We start from the raw sequence: 13,469 nt of genomic DNA on the forward strand, positions 1-13,469 counted from the left end.
CCCAGAAGCTCAATGGAGGTTTTGCAGCAGCTGTGGAAAAGGTGAATTCTATGTTAGGATTGTTAGGAAAGGACACAAAAATAAAACAGCCAATATTGTAATGCCTTTATAAAAATCTACAGAGCAACCGCACTTGGAATACTGTGTATGGGTGTTAGAGACAATTGAATCATTTGGACAAGTAGCAGGATTTAAGTTGAATAAAGCAAAGACCAAAGCTTTAACTAAAAACCTAACACCTATGCAGGTACAGAAATTACAAGATCAAACAGGACTTAGTTTGGTTAATAAGGTGAAATATCTGGGAGTGAACCTAACTCCTAAGAATCTGAACCTGTTTAAGGACAATTATGAGAAATTGTGGAGTGAGATAAAAAGAGATTTGGACATATGAACGAGATTGAAATTGTCTTTGATGGGCAGAATAGCAGTTATTAAGATGAATGTGTTACCAAAGATGTTGTTTTTATTTCAAGTGCTTCCGATTATTGACAAGTTGGACTGTTTCAGAAGGTGGCAAAAGGATTTATCTAAATTTATCGGGCAGGGGAAGAAACCTAGGATAAAATACAAGATTTTAACAGACTCTAAAGAAAGAGGTGGATTCTCACTGCCAGATCTTAGAATTTACTTTGAAGCTGCAGCCTTTTGCTGGTTGAAAGATTGGTTTAAGTTAGACAATACTGATGTTTTGGACTTGGAAGGACATGATAATGTATTTGGTTGGCACGCATATCTTTGGTATGATAAAGTTAAGGCCCACAAAGCTTTTAAAACTCACATTATTAGGAATGCATTGTATCAGATTTGGATTCGGAATAAAGATTTGTTAGAGAGGAAAACACCCAGATGGATATCACCAGTTGAGGCTAAGGCCTATAAGAGACCAAATATGCCTGCAAATTTGCCGAAATATGCTGATATATTAGAACAAGAAGGTCAAAATTTTAAATTGAAAAGTTATGAGCAATTGGAAGAGGAAGTATCTGACTGGTTGCAATATTATCAGATAAATGAAGTCTTTAAGTTGGATAACAAACAAGGCTTTCAGTCAGAGAAATCCAAGTTGGAAACGGAGCTAATAGAACCGAGTACTAAGAATCTTTCCAGAATGTACAATTTGTTGCTAGAGTGGCATACGAAAGATGAAATGGTTAAATCAGTTATGATTGATTGGGCCAAAGATGTTGGACATAACATAATGTTTGAGGATTGGGATAGACTGTGGAGGGAAGGTACTAAGTTTACTGCATGCAATGTGTTGAGGGAAAATGTAATGAAAATGATTTATAGATGGTATTTAACTCCAGTAAAGTTAGCTAAGATGTATCATGGTTTGAGTAATGAATGTTGGAAATGTAAGCAAATAGAAGGTACCTTCTTTCATATGTGGTGGACTTGCCCAAAGGTAAAGGACTTCTGGGAGAAGATTTATAATGAGCTTAAAAAGGTGTTGAAAAACACATTTACTAAGAAACCAGAGGCCTTTCTGCTGGGCATGACCAATTATGAAATCCCCAATAAAGACAGAATATTTTCCATGTATGCCACAACAGCTGCTAGGATTCTAATTGCTAAAAACTGGAAAACTGAAGAACTACCAACAGTGGAAGATTGGCAGATGAAGATGATTGAATACATGGAACTCGCAGAACTGACCACGAAACTCCGAGACCAGAGGGAAGAAACAGTGCAAGAGGATTGGAAGAAATTTAAAGACTATTTGAAACAACGTGAAAAGATAGACATTTGAAATTGAAATCAGAGGATATTTAAGGTGACAGTAATGAGAAGTTAGGTTAAAATAGGATATAAGAAGTTAGAATGGTGTTATGTTCATTTTTATTAGGAACAAGATTATAGGTATATGATGATTATGATATAAAAAGATTAAGATTAGTTGAGAAAGAAGAATTTACAATGTTATAAAGTTACTATAGTTAATTAGAAATGTATGCAGAAGAGAGGATGTGAGGAGGTCCCAAAACAATGTTAGGAATAAGATAAGAATAGGTGATTAAGTGTTTATTTGTTATGTTTTTTGTGTTTTTGTAGTTGTGTAGCTTTGTTGTAGTGTTTTGTTTATTTTGCATTTTGTATTTGACATTTGTTATCTTTTCCAAAAACCAATAAATTCTTATAAATAATAATAAAAAAGGAATAGTGTATGGGTGACAACATTTAGGGCTTTTTTAGTTTAGGGGATTGAAAGGCAAGTGCAGGATGAGGTTTCAAGAGAGAGGTGTATAAAAGTAGGTATGGTAAGCAGAGAGTGGGTCAGTAATCAAATAATTCAGGATTTCATGTGCTCTTGCTTTCCAGTGCTACTGCTTAGAAAATTAATTAAAAGGAATAAATATTGTTTTTAAAATAATCATTGTGCATTTTATGTTATCAAAGAGGGTAGTTGAGCCATTGGTGCTTCAGCTTGTCCCAGGTTCCTTTTGTGGGGCAGGTTCCAGCCTCCATTGGGGGTGGCATTGTTTTGCAGCAAGGTTTGAGTTCTAGGTGGTTTGCCTGTGCAGTTGCCGGGGAATACAGCTTTTGTTTTAAGTTCAGTTCTGAGGTTTGCTACTGCATTTGCTTTTAGCTTTTTGGTTACTTTGGAGGTAGTGTGGTTTGGGTACAGTTGTTTGGGCGCCATATGTGAAATCGAAGGCCTGGCATGGCACGCATCAAGTGGCTCCTCAGATCTGTGTAAACTAGTTTGCTGAGTTGGTTTTCCTTGTCTTGGTGTTTTGTACCTCAAAGGTTATAACACTTTACAAAGCAGGCAGTCTTCTGTTTTAAATCAATTATTTCAGAAGGTCTAGTCCCTAAAAAAAGCTCAACAACTAAAAACGAACTGAACCCCTAAAAAACGGGGCATTCCTCATCCCCAAAAAAGGTCAATAACTTTGAGCTGATCCCCCAAAAACGGGGGTAGATCACTGCCAGATTTTAATTCTGAAAGTAGATCACAGTCTCTTGGGAGTTGGCCACCCCTGGTATAAGACATGTAACTAGAATAAAAATTAAAAAAAAAATCAAGCAAATAATTGTAATAACTACCATAATAAAGCACTGCTATAATTATATATAATTTTCCTAAAATTTTGGTTTCATTCGCCTTTCCGTGCTGAAATGTCACAACCTGAACGACCATGGCTTGCCCCCCCCCCCCGCCCTAGTTTTGATCTTGGGTACGCCCCTGGTCCATTTCCAGCTGCTTTGCCAGCAACAATCCCTTTGGGGCAGAGAGGATGTGGTCCTGGGATGCCCTGCTCTGGGTGCGAGGGGATTGCTGCAGTGGCCTCCATGTGGAGCTGCCCTTGGAGACGACTGGGAAACTGGTTTGCAATGCAGCAGCCAGACTATGGGCTGCGATCCCTCTCTTTATTCCTGGCCTTTCAATCCACCTCCTCGTCCGGCTTTGGAAAACCATTTGAACATGTTTCCTCTGTTGTGCAATGACGCTGAGCGATGTCACACAGAGTTAAAGTCCTAGGGACTCCTTTGTCTGAAGAAGGGAGATTTCGTGGGAGTCCTTTTTTTTCTGAAAGGCCAAGTGAGTTTGGGATCCTGTGATCTCCAGGAAGGAGAGCGTTGCAGACCTGGCCCCTCCCTGGCAGGACCCTCTCCTCCCCCTGCATGAGCAGATCAGGCCCCCCCAGGCTGGCATCCTCCCCTGCTGCAGCCCTGGGACCCCCACCGCCTCCCCACTGCACCCTCTGGGGGGGGGAGAGAGAGAGGAGACTCACCAGATCCCAGGAGGGGACAGCCATGCAGCCCTTGCAGGAAATGACTGTGGAGGGAAGGACCTGGGCTCTGGAGGACCTGGCCCCCTCTTGCTTGCTTCCTGTCCTCTCTAGGAAGGCAGCTCAGTTCCCTTTAACCCTTGCAAAGCCGAGTCTACCAAGCTCAGCCCTCTCTCGCTTGGCAGAACCTCGGCTTTCTATTATTTTTATGGATTTAGGGGGGCTACGCCAATGCCCAGATATCCTTTTGGGGGGGGAGGCTCTTGGTTGGACTCTGAGCATCTCCCACTGTTGGCCAGAAACCGGAGGAACAGCTTGCAGGGGAAAGGGGCTTTGCAGGAGGCAAGGAACCTCCTCCTTGAATTCAGGAGTGTAGAGATAGGAGGGGATCCTAGGGTCATCTAGTCCAACCCCAGCAATGCAGGAATCTCAGCTAAAGCATCCATGGCAGATGGCCATCCGATCTCTGCTTAGAAACGTCCAAGGAAGGAGAGTCCACCACCTCCCAAGGGAGACCTTACCCCTGCCAAACTGCTCTTAGATATCCCTCAAGGCAGCGGATCCTGAGCACTGGCTACCAAGGAGGAACCAAGCGAAGTTCAAAATAAATAAATCCTATTCTCATCGATAAATGAGCAATACTTTCTTATGCACGCTTTTTATGCTAATATACAAAAATATGCTGGAAAAGACGGGAAAATGACACCAAGGACTCAGGCCAAGATCACGATTTGATAGATACAAATTATATAAGTCTCTTGTAGGTTTTATTCCTTGAGGTTTGTAATACAAATGAGATGAAAACGCCAGGACAAGGCCTTGTTTCGGTATTCTTCCCCAGGTAGACAGACAGTCTGAAATTGTCTAGAGATTTAGTTATCTACAAATTTACAAGCACATATATACAATATGCAAGGGAATGTACAAGGCAAATTAATCTTACCTACTAGTGTCTTAGAGTTTTCAGGTCAAAGTGTACCAATTATTTCGAGTAGAGTGACTCAAAAAGCGTTTGTGGAATTTAAAGGAAAGATATGTTGTGGTCTGCTAAAGAATTAAAGTAGCAGTCATACAGTTTGAGATTACAAAAAGAGTTATAACAATATGCTGAGAGAATTTAAAGCAATAACAATACAGTTTGTCTTAAATGTACAGTAAGGAATAAAGCAAATTATAGAAAGGAAGTAAAGTCATGATGGTTGTTCAGACCCCGGGGAAAGATCGTATTGAAAAGATGGCTAAATTTGGTTTCTTCTTGCAAGAGAAGTCTATCGGAATTCTTGCGGTGGAAACGATCGTGGGGAAGCTTCCATAAAATGAAGAATAAGAAATCACCTTCTGTGTGTTTTTGTTGAATGTAATGTTCCACGAGCGGCGCTTCCATAATATGATTACGTATTCTGGATCGGTGTTCATTGATCCTGAGTCTTATAGGCCTAGAACATTTACCAATGTACATCTTTTTGCAGGGGACAGGTCCATACATAAACACAGTTTTTTGTGTTGCAATTACCGAAATGTCTAATGGTAAATCTGAATCCAGATTGTTCATCAGATAATTTCTTCACCTGTAAGTATTATTTGCAGATACTGCATCCTCCGCATCTCATTGTGGGAGTTTACTACAGATCCCCAAGCCAAACTGATGATGTTTTCCTGGAACAGATGACCAAGCATTCAAAAGGAAGTGAGATAGTAGTAATGGGGGTTTCAACTATCCTGATATTTGTTGGATGTCAAACGCAGTCAAGAGCACAAGGTTGAACAGATTCCTCACTGGCCTTGCAGACAATTTCATTGTCCAGAAAGTGGGAGAAGCAACAAGAGGATCAGCCATTTTAGATTTGGTCTTAACCAATAGTGATGACTTGGTAAGTGGGGTAGAAGTGGCAGGATCATTAGGTGGGAGTGATCATGCTCTTCTGGAGTTTATTATACAGCGGAAAGGAGCAACCAAGTATACTAAGACTCAAATTCTAGACTTTAAGAAAGCCGACTTCAGAAAATTTAGGGAAATGCTGGGTGTGATCCCATGGTCATTAATACTAAAAGGGAAGGGAGTTCATGATGGATGGGAGTTGGTTAAAAGGGAGATATTAAAAGCACAACTTCAAGCAGTACCAATGAGACGAAAACATGGAAGGTGCCTAAAGAAGCCAGGGTGGCTATCTAAAGAACTTTTAACTGATTTAAGATTTAAAAGGAATATGTACAAAAAATGGAAAAGGGGGGAGATCACCAGAGAGGAATTCAAACAAATAGCCAGCACGTGTAGAGATAAAGTCAGAAAAGCTAAAGCACAGAATGAACTCAGGCTTGCTAGTGAGGTTAAAAGCAATAAAAAGGGCTTTTATGGGTACGTCCGTAGCAAAAGGAAGAACAAGGAAACAGTGGGGTCCCTTAGAGGAGAAGATGGTGAAATGCGAACAGGGGACAGAGAAAGGGCAGAACTCCTCAATGCCTTCTTTGCCTCAGTCTTCTCCAAAAAAGAAAACAATGCCCAACCTGAAGAATATGGAGCAGATGATTCAGCAGGGGAAACACAGCCCAGAATAAGTGAGAAGGTAATACAAGAATACTTGGCTAGTTTAGATGTATTCAAGTCTCCAGGGCCAGATGAACTACATCCAAGAGTATTAAAAGAACTGGCAACAGCTTCAATAAAGAGCAAGTTTACTAGCTGCTTTGCTTCTCCATCTTCTCTGGTTGGCCTGTTTTTTATTCCTACCAATGGAGAACCTGCAAAGGACTTTGCAAGGGCTCTTGTGTACCCCATAAGGGAATAAGGGCAGATTTTTGCTTATTACAGTACTTAACCATTGTTTCCCCCTGGGGCAAAGATTTGGGGGAACCTACAATATAACACAGGGATGCGGGTGGTGCTGTGGGTTAAACCACTGAGCCTAGGGCTTGCTGATCAGAAGGTAGGCTCCAATTGCTCGGTCCCTGCTCCTGCCCACCTAGCAGTTCAAAAGCATGTCAAGGTGCAAGTAGATCAAAAGTTACCGCTCTGGCGGTAAACGGTGTTTCCGTGCGCTGCTCTGGTTTGCCAGAAGTGGCTAAGTCATGCTGGCCACACGACCCAGAAGCTGTACGCTGGCTCCCTCGGCCAGTAACGCGAGATGAGCGCCGCAACCCCAGAGTCGGACACGACTGGACCTAATGGTAAGGGGTCCCTTTACCTTTTTACAAATTTACACAAACACACAAAAGGGGTACTTCTCACTGCAGTTCCCTCAATGGCTCCCAATTTTACATAAAGAAATTTGAAGTAACATAACCTCTGTACATGTATGGGGTTCATGATTCAGCAATCTATTAAACCATTTAAAGTGTTGCATCTCCTGACTAAATTACCATTTGAATAAACCCATGATTGGCTCTTCTTACCAGGGACTCAAGGAAGGCAAAGGGATAGATTTAAGAGACCAAATTCCCAAGGGCATAAAACCTGTTCAGTCAGTTTAAAATTCACGTTCCCAGTTTCATGTCCTTAGACGTTTCTGATACATAGGCTTTCCTGTTTCTTGCTGCTTAGGAAGTAGGCTTATAAATCTTAAACTTTAAATGGATTAGAACTTCAACATTCAGACAACCCAACAACTCAACTTTTGCACCAAAAGCCAGTAATCAAAGTTTGATCAAATTAAATTCTTAATAAAGTATCAGCGCTAATGGATCATGTTTCCTGCATTAAACAGAAATATCTCAACCCCAGGAAAAGAAAACTGGGAGCTCCATGCCTCTTTTATCTATAGGACATTGGGGTACAGATCTCTATTCAAAAATGTTTCACTAGTGTGGTTTATTATTATTTTGTGTGTGTCCCCTTCTGGTAATTAGCAAACAATGCATGAGTGAAAATGGCCACATTCACAGTCATAAGATTTTTAACATTCTCAGACATTTCAGCCTTACCATTAACAGACCAGATTTTCTATCCTTTATTTTCAGGGGGAAATGGTCAAGGTACATTTCACCTAATTATGAATTTGTATGTGCTTTAAACTTTGGCAAGACTTTAGCATATTTGAAATCTTATTTGAATAACAGACAAAATGATGGACCCCCACTGCCAGATAATCACTCAAATGCTTGATATCACCAGCTCTGTTTCAAAACATCACTGCATTTCATCTCCTGCTTCTTAACACTCACTATTCCAAACTCTGGAAACCAACCCTTACATCTTTTTCTACAAAACAGCAAAGCTTGGCTGAATTTCAACCCATCACCCCACCCCACCATAACTTAAAATTCTCTCCCCAATGCTTGCATTGTGGTGTAGTGGTTAGGAGCAGTAGACTCGTAATCTGGGGATCCGGGTTCGCGTCTCCGCTCCTCCACATGCAGCTGCTGGGTGACCTTGGGCTAGTCACACTTCTCTGAAGTCTCTCAGCCCCACTCACCTCACAGAGGAAGGGAAAGGAGAATGTGAGCCGCTTTGAGACTCCTTCGGGTAGTGATAAAGCGGGGTATCAGATCCAAACTCTTCTTCTTCTTCTTGCAGACACGTTCCTTATCCTTCTGTGGTGCCCAGAATTGAACACATTGTAACAACTTTAAAGATGTGCCCCCCCAAATGTCATTTCCGTAACACCTGCAATCATGTGTGCTGTGTTAGCAAGTCACTCCTCCGGTTGCTGGATATGAGGCTGGTATGTCACATGTCTCTGTTTTCCTTCCTTTTTTAAATGAATATTTATTGAATTTTATAACAAATAAAAATATAGATCTCAATCATCATGTTATATACCATTGTTCTCCCTCCCCTCCTCTGGACTTCCCTCAACTCCCCCTCTGCAGAGTTACTTAGCTTTATTTGTTGTATCCTGCTTTTCTTATAGAAAAGTAAATTCCTTTATCATTTCTCTAAAATATTTGTTACTGAAATAAAGTTAAAACAAAGTAAATAAATAAATAATCCTTCCAGTAGCACCTTCAGTGTATCTGAAGAAGTGTGCATGCACATGAAAGCTCATACCAAGAAGAAACGTGGTTGGTCTCTAAGGTACTACTGGAAGGAATTTTTATTTTTTGTTTTGTTTTGACTATGGCAGACCAACATGGCTACCTACCTGTAACTGAAATAAGGTTGTGAACGTTTATTCAAACCCTGCCAGTGAAACCAGTCCATTTTGTTGTTTCTGCAAATAGACTGTTATAAGAATTATAAGGTGAAATATTTAAAAAAATTAAACGTTCATACCTATAAGCCACATGTCTGAAATATTTATCTTCAAGGTCAAAGTGGGAAACCTCCCCCTTGTCTCTTTCCTCTTGGGCACATTCAAAATATAAACAGGGTGTAAACCTGTGACCTACATTCAGGAATTAAGTAGTTATAATAACAAAAGAGTGGCCAAAAAACCCAGATAATGCAATCAGGTAACATGCCAGACAGAAGATAAAAAACACACTCAGATCTCTGTTGTAGACATCCTTTGGCCAGCAGAGAGTGTCACAGGGCCAACCTACATTCCCTTTAAAGCAAACTTGGGTCTCCAGCTTTTTTCAACTCCCATCATCCCTAGCTAGCAGGACCAATGGGGAGAGATGATGGGAACTGTAGTCCGGGAGCTGCTTGGGACGCAAGTTTCGGAAAACCTGCTTTAAAGCAACTTTAGTGTTTGGCCCGCAAAGATGGGACCTGTCCAAGTTTGTATTTTCTTGTATTTTGTTTTCCTCACAACCTTTGTGTATTTGGATGGATTCAATGGATTGGATGGCAATGGATTCAAACTACAAGAAAGAAGATTCCACCTGAACATTTGGAAGAACCTCTTGACAGTAAGAGCTGTTCAACAGTGGAATGTGCTGCCAAGGAATGTGGTGGAATCTCCTTCTTTGGAGGTCTTTAAGCAGAGGCTTGACAGCCATCTGTCAGGGGGTTGGACTGGATGGCCCTTGTGGTCTCTTCCAACTCTATGATTCATTTTTAAGAGGGGAAATTGAATGAGAATTTATATGGCAAGTTGCAGAATAATAAAGTTGCGTTTGAAAAACACACACACAAAACTTGGGGGGTGGCTTCTCAAATATTTTAGGAGGGGCAAAGACCCCTAGGCCTTTAAAGGATGGCGCCTATTCCCTGCACCCACAGGTCTCAGGATGGTTACAGCATAAAATCCCAAAAATATAAAACACCACATTTTAAAAGGGCATTAGATGTCAATCAGCCAAAGGCCTGGCCAAAAAGGTGCATGTTTGCCTGCCTCTTAAAGCTGTATGGTGGTTTTACAACCTTTGTATGGATTCTTTGATGGGAAGTGAGAGAGGAGCTATCAGCTACCTTTCCACATCCCACACTGATAAGGTTTCTCCCCTGAATGAATTCTTTGATGGGGTTATATAGGACCTCCAACTGAAGCTTTTTCCACATTCCACACACTAATAGGGTTTCTCCCCCGTATGAATTCTCTGATGGGAAGTGAGAGAGGAGCTACGACTAAAGCTCTTTCCACATTCCACACACTGATATGGTTTCTCCCCTGTATGAATTCTTTGATGAGAAGTGAGAGAGGACCTCTCAGTGAAGCTCTTTCCACATTCAAAGCACTGATATGGTTTCTCCCCTGTATGAATTCTTTGATGGGTAGTGAGAGAGGAGCTCTGAGTGAAGCTCTTTCCACATTCCACGCACTGATATGGTTTCTCCCCTGTATGAATTCTTTGATGCATAATGAGAGAGGAGCTGTGAATGAAGCTCTTTCCACATTCCATACACTGATAGGGTTTCTCTCCTGTATGAATTCTTTGATGGGAAGTGAGGTTGTAGCTCTTACTGAAGCTCTTTCCACATTCCACACACTGATATGTTTTCTCCCCTGTATGAATTCTTTGATGGGAAGTGAGATTGGAGCTCTGACTGAAGCTCTTTCCACATTCCATGCACTGATATGGTTTCTCCCCTGTATGAATTCTTTGATGGTAAGTGAGTTTGGAGCTCTGACTGAAGCTCTTTCCACATTCCACGCACTGATATGGTTTCTCCCCTGTATGAATTCTTTGATGCTTAATGAGAGAGGAGCTGTGACTGAAGCTCTTTCCACACTCCACACACTGATAGGGTTTCTCTCCTGTATGAATTCTCTGATGGGAAGTGAGAGAGGAGCTCCGAGTGAAGCTCTTTCCACATTCCACACACTGATAGAGTTTCTTTCCAATGAGATTTTGGGAGCTCTGACTGCAGCTTTCTCCACACTTCACATTTTTACGTGGCTTCTCCTCTCTGGCGATTTTCTCGTGGTCACCCTTGTTCTCGATTTCCAATTCATCACAATCTGCAATGGAGACAAAAAGAGATGAGAGCCTCAGGAACAAATGGAGAAGAACTGAAGGGTGTTGGGTGTGTGTTCATTACCTGTGTTTTTTGTCATTAACCAACATATTTATTATTAGACTCTGATGAGTTGTTGAATGTTTGTTTGATATACAGTAGCGGCCAAAACAGTGGAAGAATTTTTGGGGAAAGTGTATTTCAGAGGTTTAATGGCTCATAACACCACTTCTTTTGAGTAATATTGTAAAATTATATATCAATGGAAAGATAATTTAATCAAAATGCAATCCAAGAGGGTTTGTTCAATTACCCATATTCTATCAAGCGTTATAGCCAAATAACCAGAAAAAGGAAGATCAACTTGCTTAGATTGACTTTTGTCAGTGTGTTATGTGATTTCTATCAAGTTGGTTGGTTTTTTGTGTTCTTTTATTTAGTGAGGCTGTAAAACATAATAAAATTATAGAAATAGCACAAAGAGTTAAATGATGACCCCGAAGGCTATGTAAAATTGTACTATTAAGTGAACAAGGCTACGGTTTGGAAGAAATGAGATGAAAGATTGGGGGGATCTTAACCAAAGCTGGTCTTTCGATATTTTTGAAAATGTTTAAGGAGACTCAGTCTCTACAAAATCAGACTGCGAAAGGCAGGAAAAGGTACACAAAGGCAAGTGATGATTGAAGAATGTTGAGACTGTCCCTACATGACAAAAGAAAATAATCTGGGTGTCTACAAGATGACATGGCGAAATATAATGTGAAGTTGAATGCAAGGACTGGTCGAAAGGCTACAATTCTAAGGAAAAAGCCATTGTTATCTCTCAAGCAAAGGTTGAAAAGATTAAACCCATGTTAACTGGACAGTGGAACAATGGGACAGTGTTATTTGGAGTGAGGAGACTCAATTTTCCTTGCTTGGTAGTGATGGCATGAAATACATGAGAAGAATCAGAGAAGATTTATGTCCTACTTGCATCACACCGACCGTGAAACACCCAGATAGTGTGATAATCTGGGGTTGTATGGCAGCAAAAGTTTTGGGCAGAATTAATGGGAATGTAAATGCCCCAAAATGCATAAATGAAATATCTGAGCCCAAACTGAAGCGTTCCACAGGTGATTTTTCCCCAGATACTGAAATATATATATATATATATATATATATATATATATATATATATATATATATATATATTCTATTTCAACAGGATTCAGCTCCATGTCATGTTGCTGCTGTGTGCAAAAGGTGCTTTCAAGATATTCCTATTCCACTGCTGGAATGGCCTGGGAATAGCCCAAACTTTAACCTATGGAGCCGACTAAAGAAACTTGTTAGTCAGAAGCAACCCAGCAATAAAGCCCAATTAACAGAGCCAATAATTCAGTCTTGGTTTCACATTATTTCAGCTGCAGAACTAAAAATTTGTTTCACTTCACGGGAAGGCGTTGTAAAGCCGTAATTAAAGCTAAAGGTTACCAATGGTTATCAAAGGTTTCAGATTTTTTCTTTATGACTGCTGTTGTAATCAATACTCCTTCATAAAAGTTATTGCATTACATTCTTCATTAAATTATCTTTCCACTGATATATAATTTTGTGGTATTAGTCCACACAGAAGTGGTGTTATGAGCCATAAAACCTCAGAAATACTTTTCACAAAAGGTTTCCACAATTTTGGCCACTAGTATAGGTTGTTCATTTTAAAATAAATATTTTTTTATATGGGATGAGATTATTATTATTTATGTTTCATGTGCTGGAAGCCGCCCAGAGTGGCTGGGGTAACAAAGCCAAATGGGCAGGGTATAAATAAAAATTATTATTACCGTATTTTTTGCTCCATAAGACACACTTTTTTCCTCCTAAAAAGTAAGGGGAAATATCTGTGCGTCTTATGGAGCAAATGGTGGTCCCTGGAGCCAAATTGCCTAGGGGCCAAAAGCAGATCATCCTTTTTTTTTTTAACAAAGAGAACAGGGGGTGTTGAAAGGATCCCGCTCAGCAGCTGATCAGCAAGGGATAAGAGGCCCCGGCTCCCTTTCGGCCCCGCCCTCCATTGTTGAATGTGCTGCAGAGGGAGGCTGTTTGTTTCCCCAGCGACATGTGACTGGCTGATTAGATTATCTGTCTGGAAACTGTAGAAACTAAAATTTTAATTGGTACAAAATGGAAAAGTGCGACACTGCCAAACAAAAAGGATTGGATCAATAAAACGCTAGAATATATAGAACTGGCGTATTTAACAGAGAAAATTAAAGACAATCCGAAGGAAAAATTTATAAAAGAGTGGAACGATTTCATACAATATCTAAAGAAAAGGTGCAACACCAATACAGTGGTAATTATGGAATAGCCCCTGCCGTAATACAAAGCGGGGGAAAAAAAGGAAAAGGAAAAGGAAACAGAAGTAAAAGACAACACTAAAAGAATAACACTCGGGCTTAGTC

At 40.5% G+C, this 13,469-nt stretch overlaps 1 protein-coding gene across 1 annotated transcript in view; it reads right to left on the reverse strand.

Moving 5' to 3' along the window:
* LOC117045136 overlaps positions 1-13,469 on the reverse strand; it is a 506,969-nt gene that overhangs the window by 159,576 nt on the left and 333,924 nt on the right. The window contains 2 exon segments of the mRNA XM_033145927.1: positions 9,979-10,018; positions 10,096-10,917. Coding sequence (XP_033001818.1) covers positions 9,979-10,018; positions 10,096-10,917 — 862 coding nt within the window.

The sequence above is a fragment of the Lacerta agilis genome, chromosome 4 (genome assembly GCF_009819535.1).
Source record: "Lacerta agilis isolate rLacAgi1 chromosome 4, rLacAgi1.pri, whole genome shotgun sequence".
Classification (NCBI taxonomy): domain Eukaryota; kingdom Metazoa; phylum Chordata; class Lepidosauria; order Squamata; family Lacertidae; genus Lacerta; species Lacerta agilis.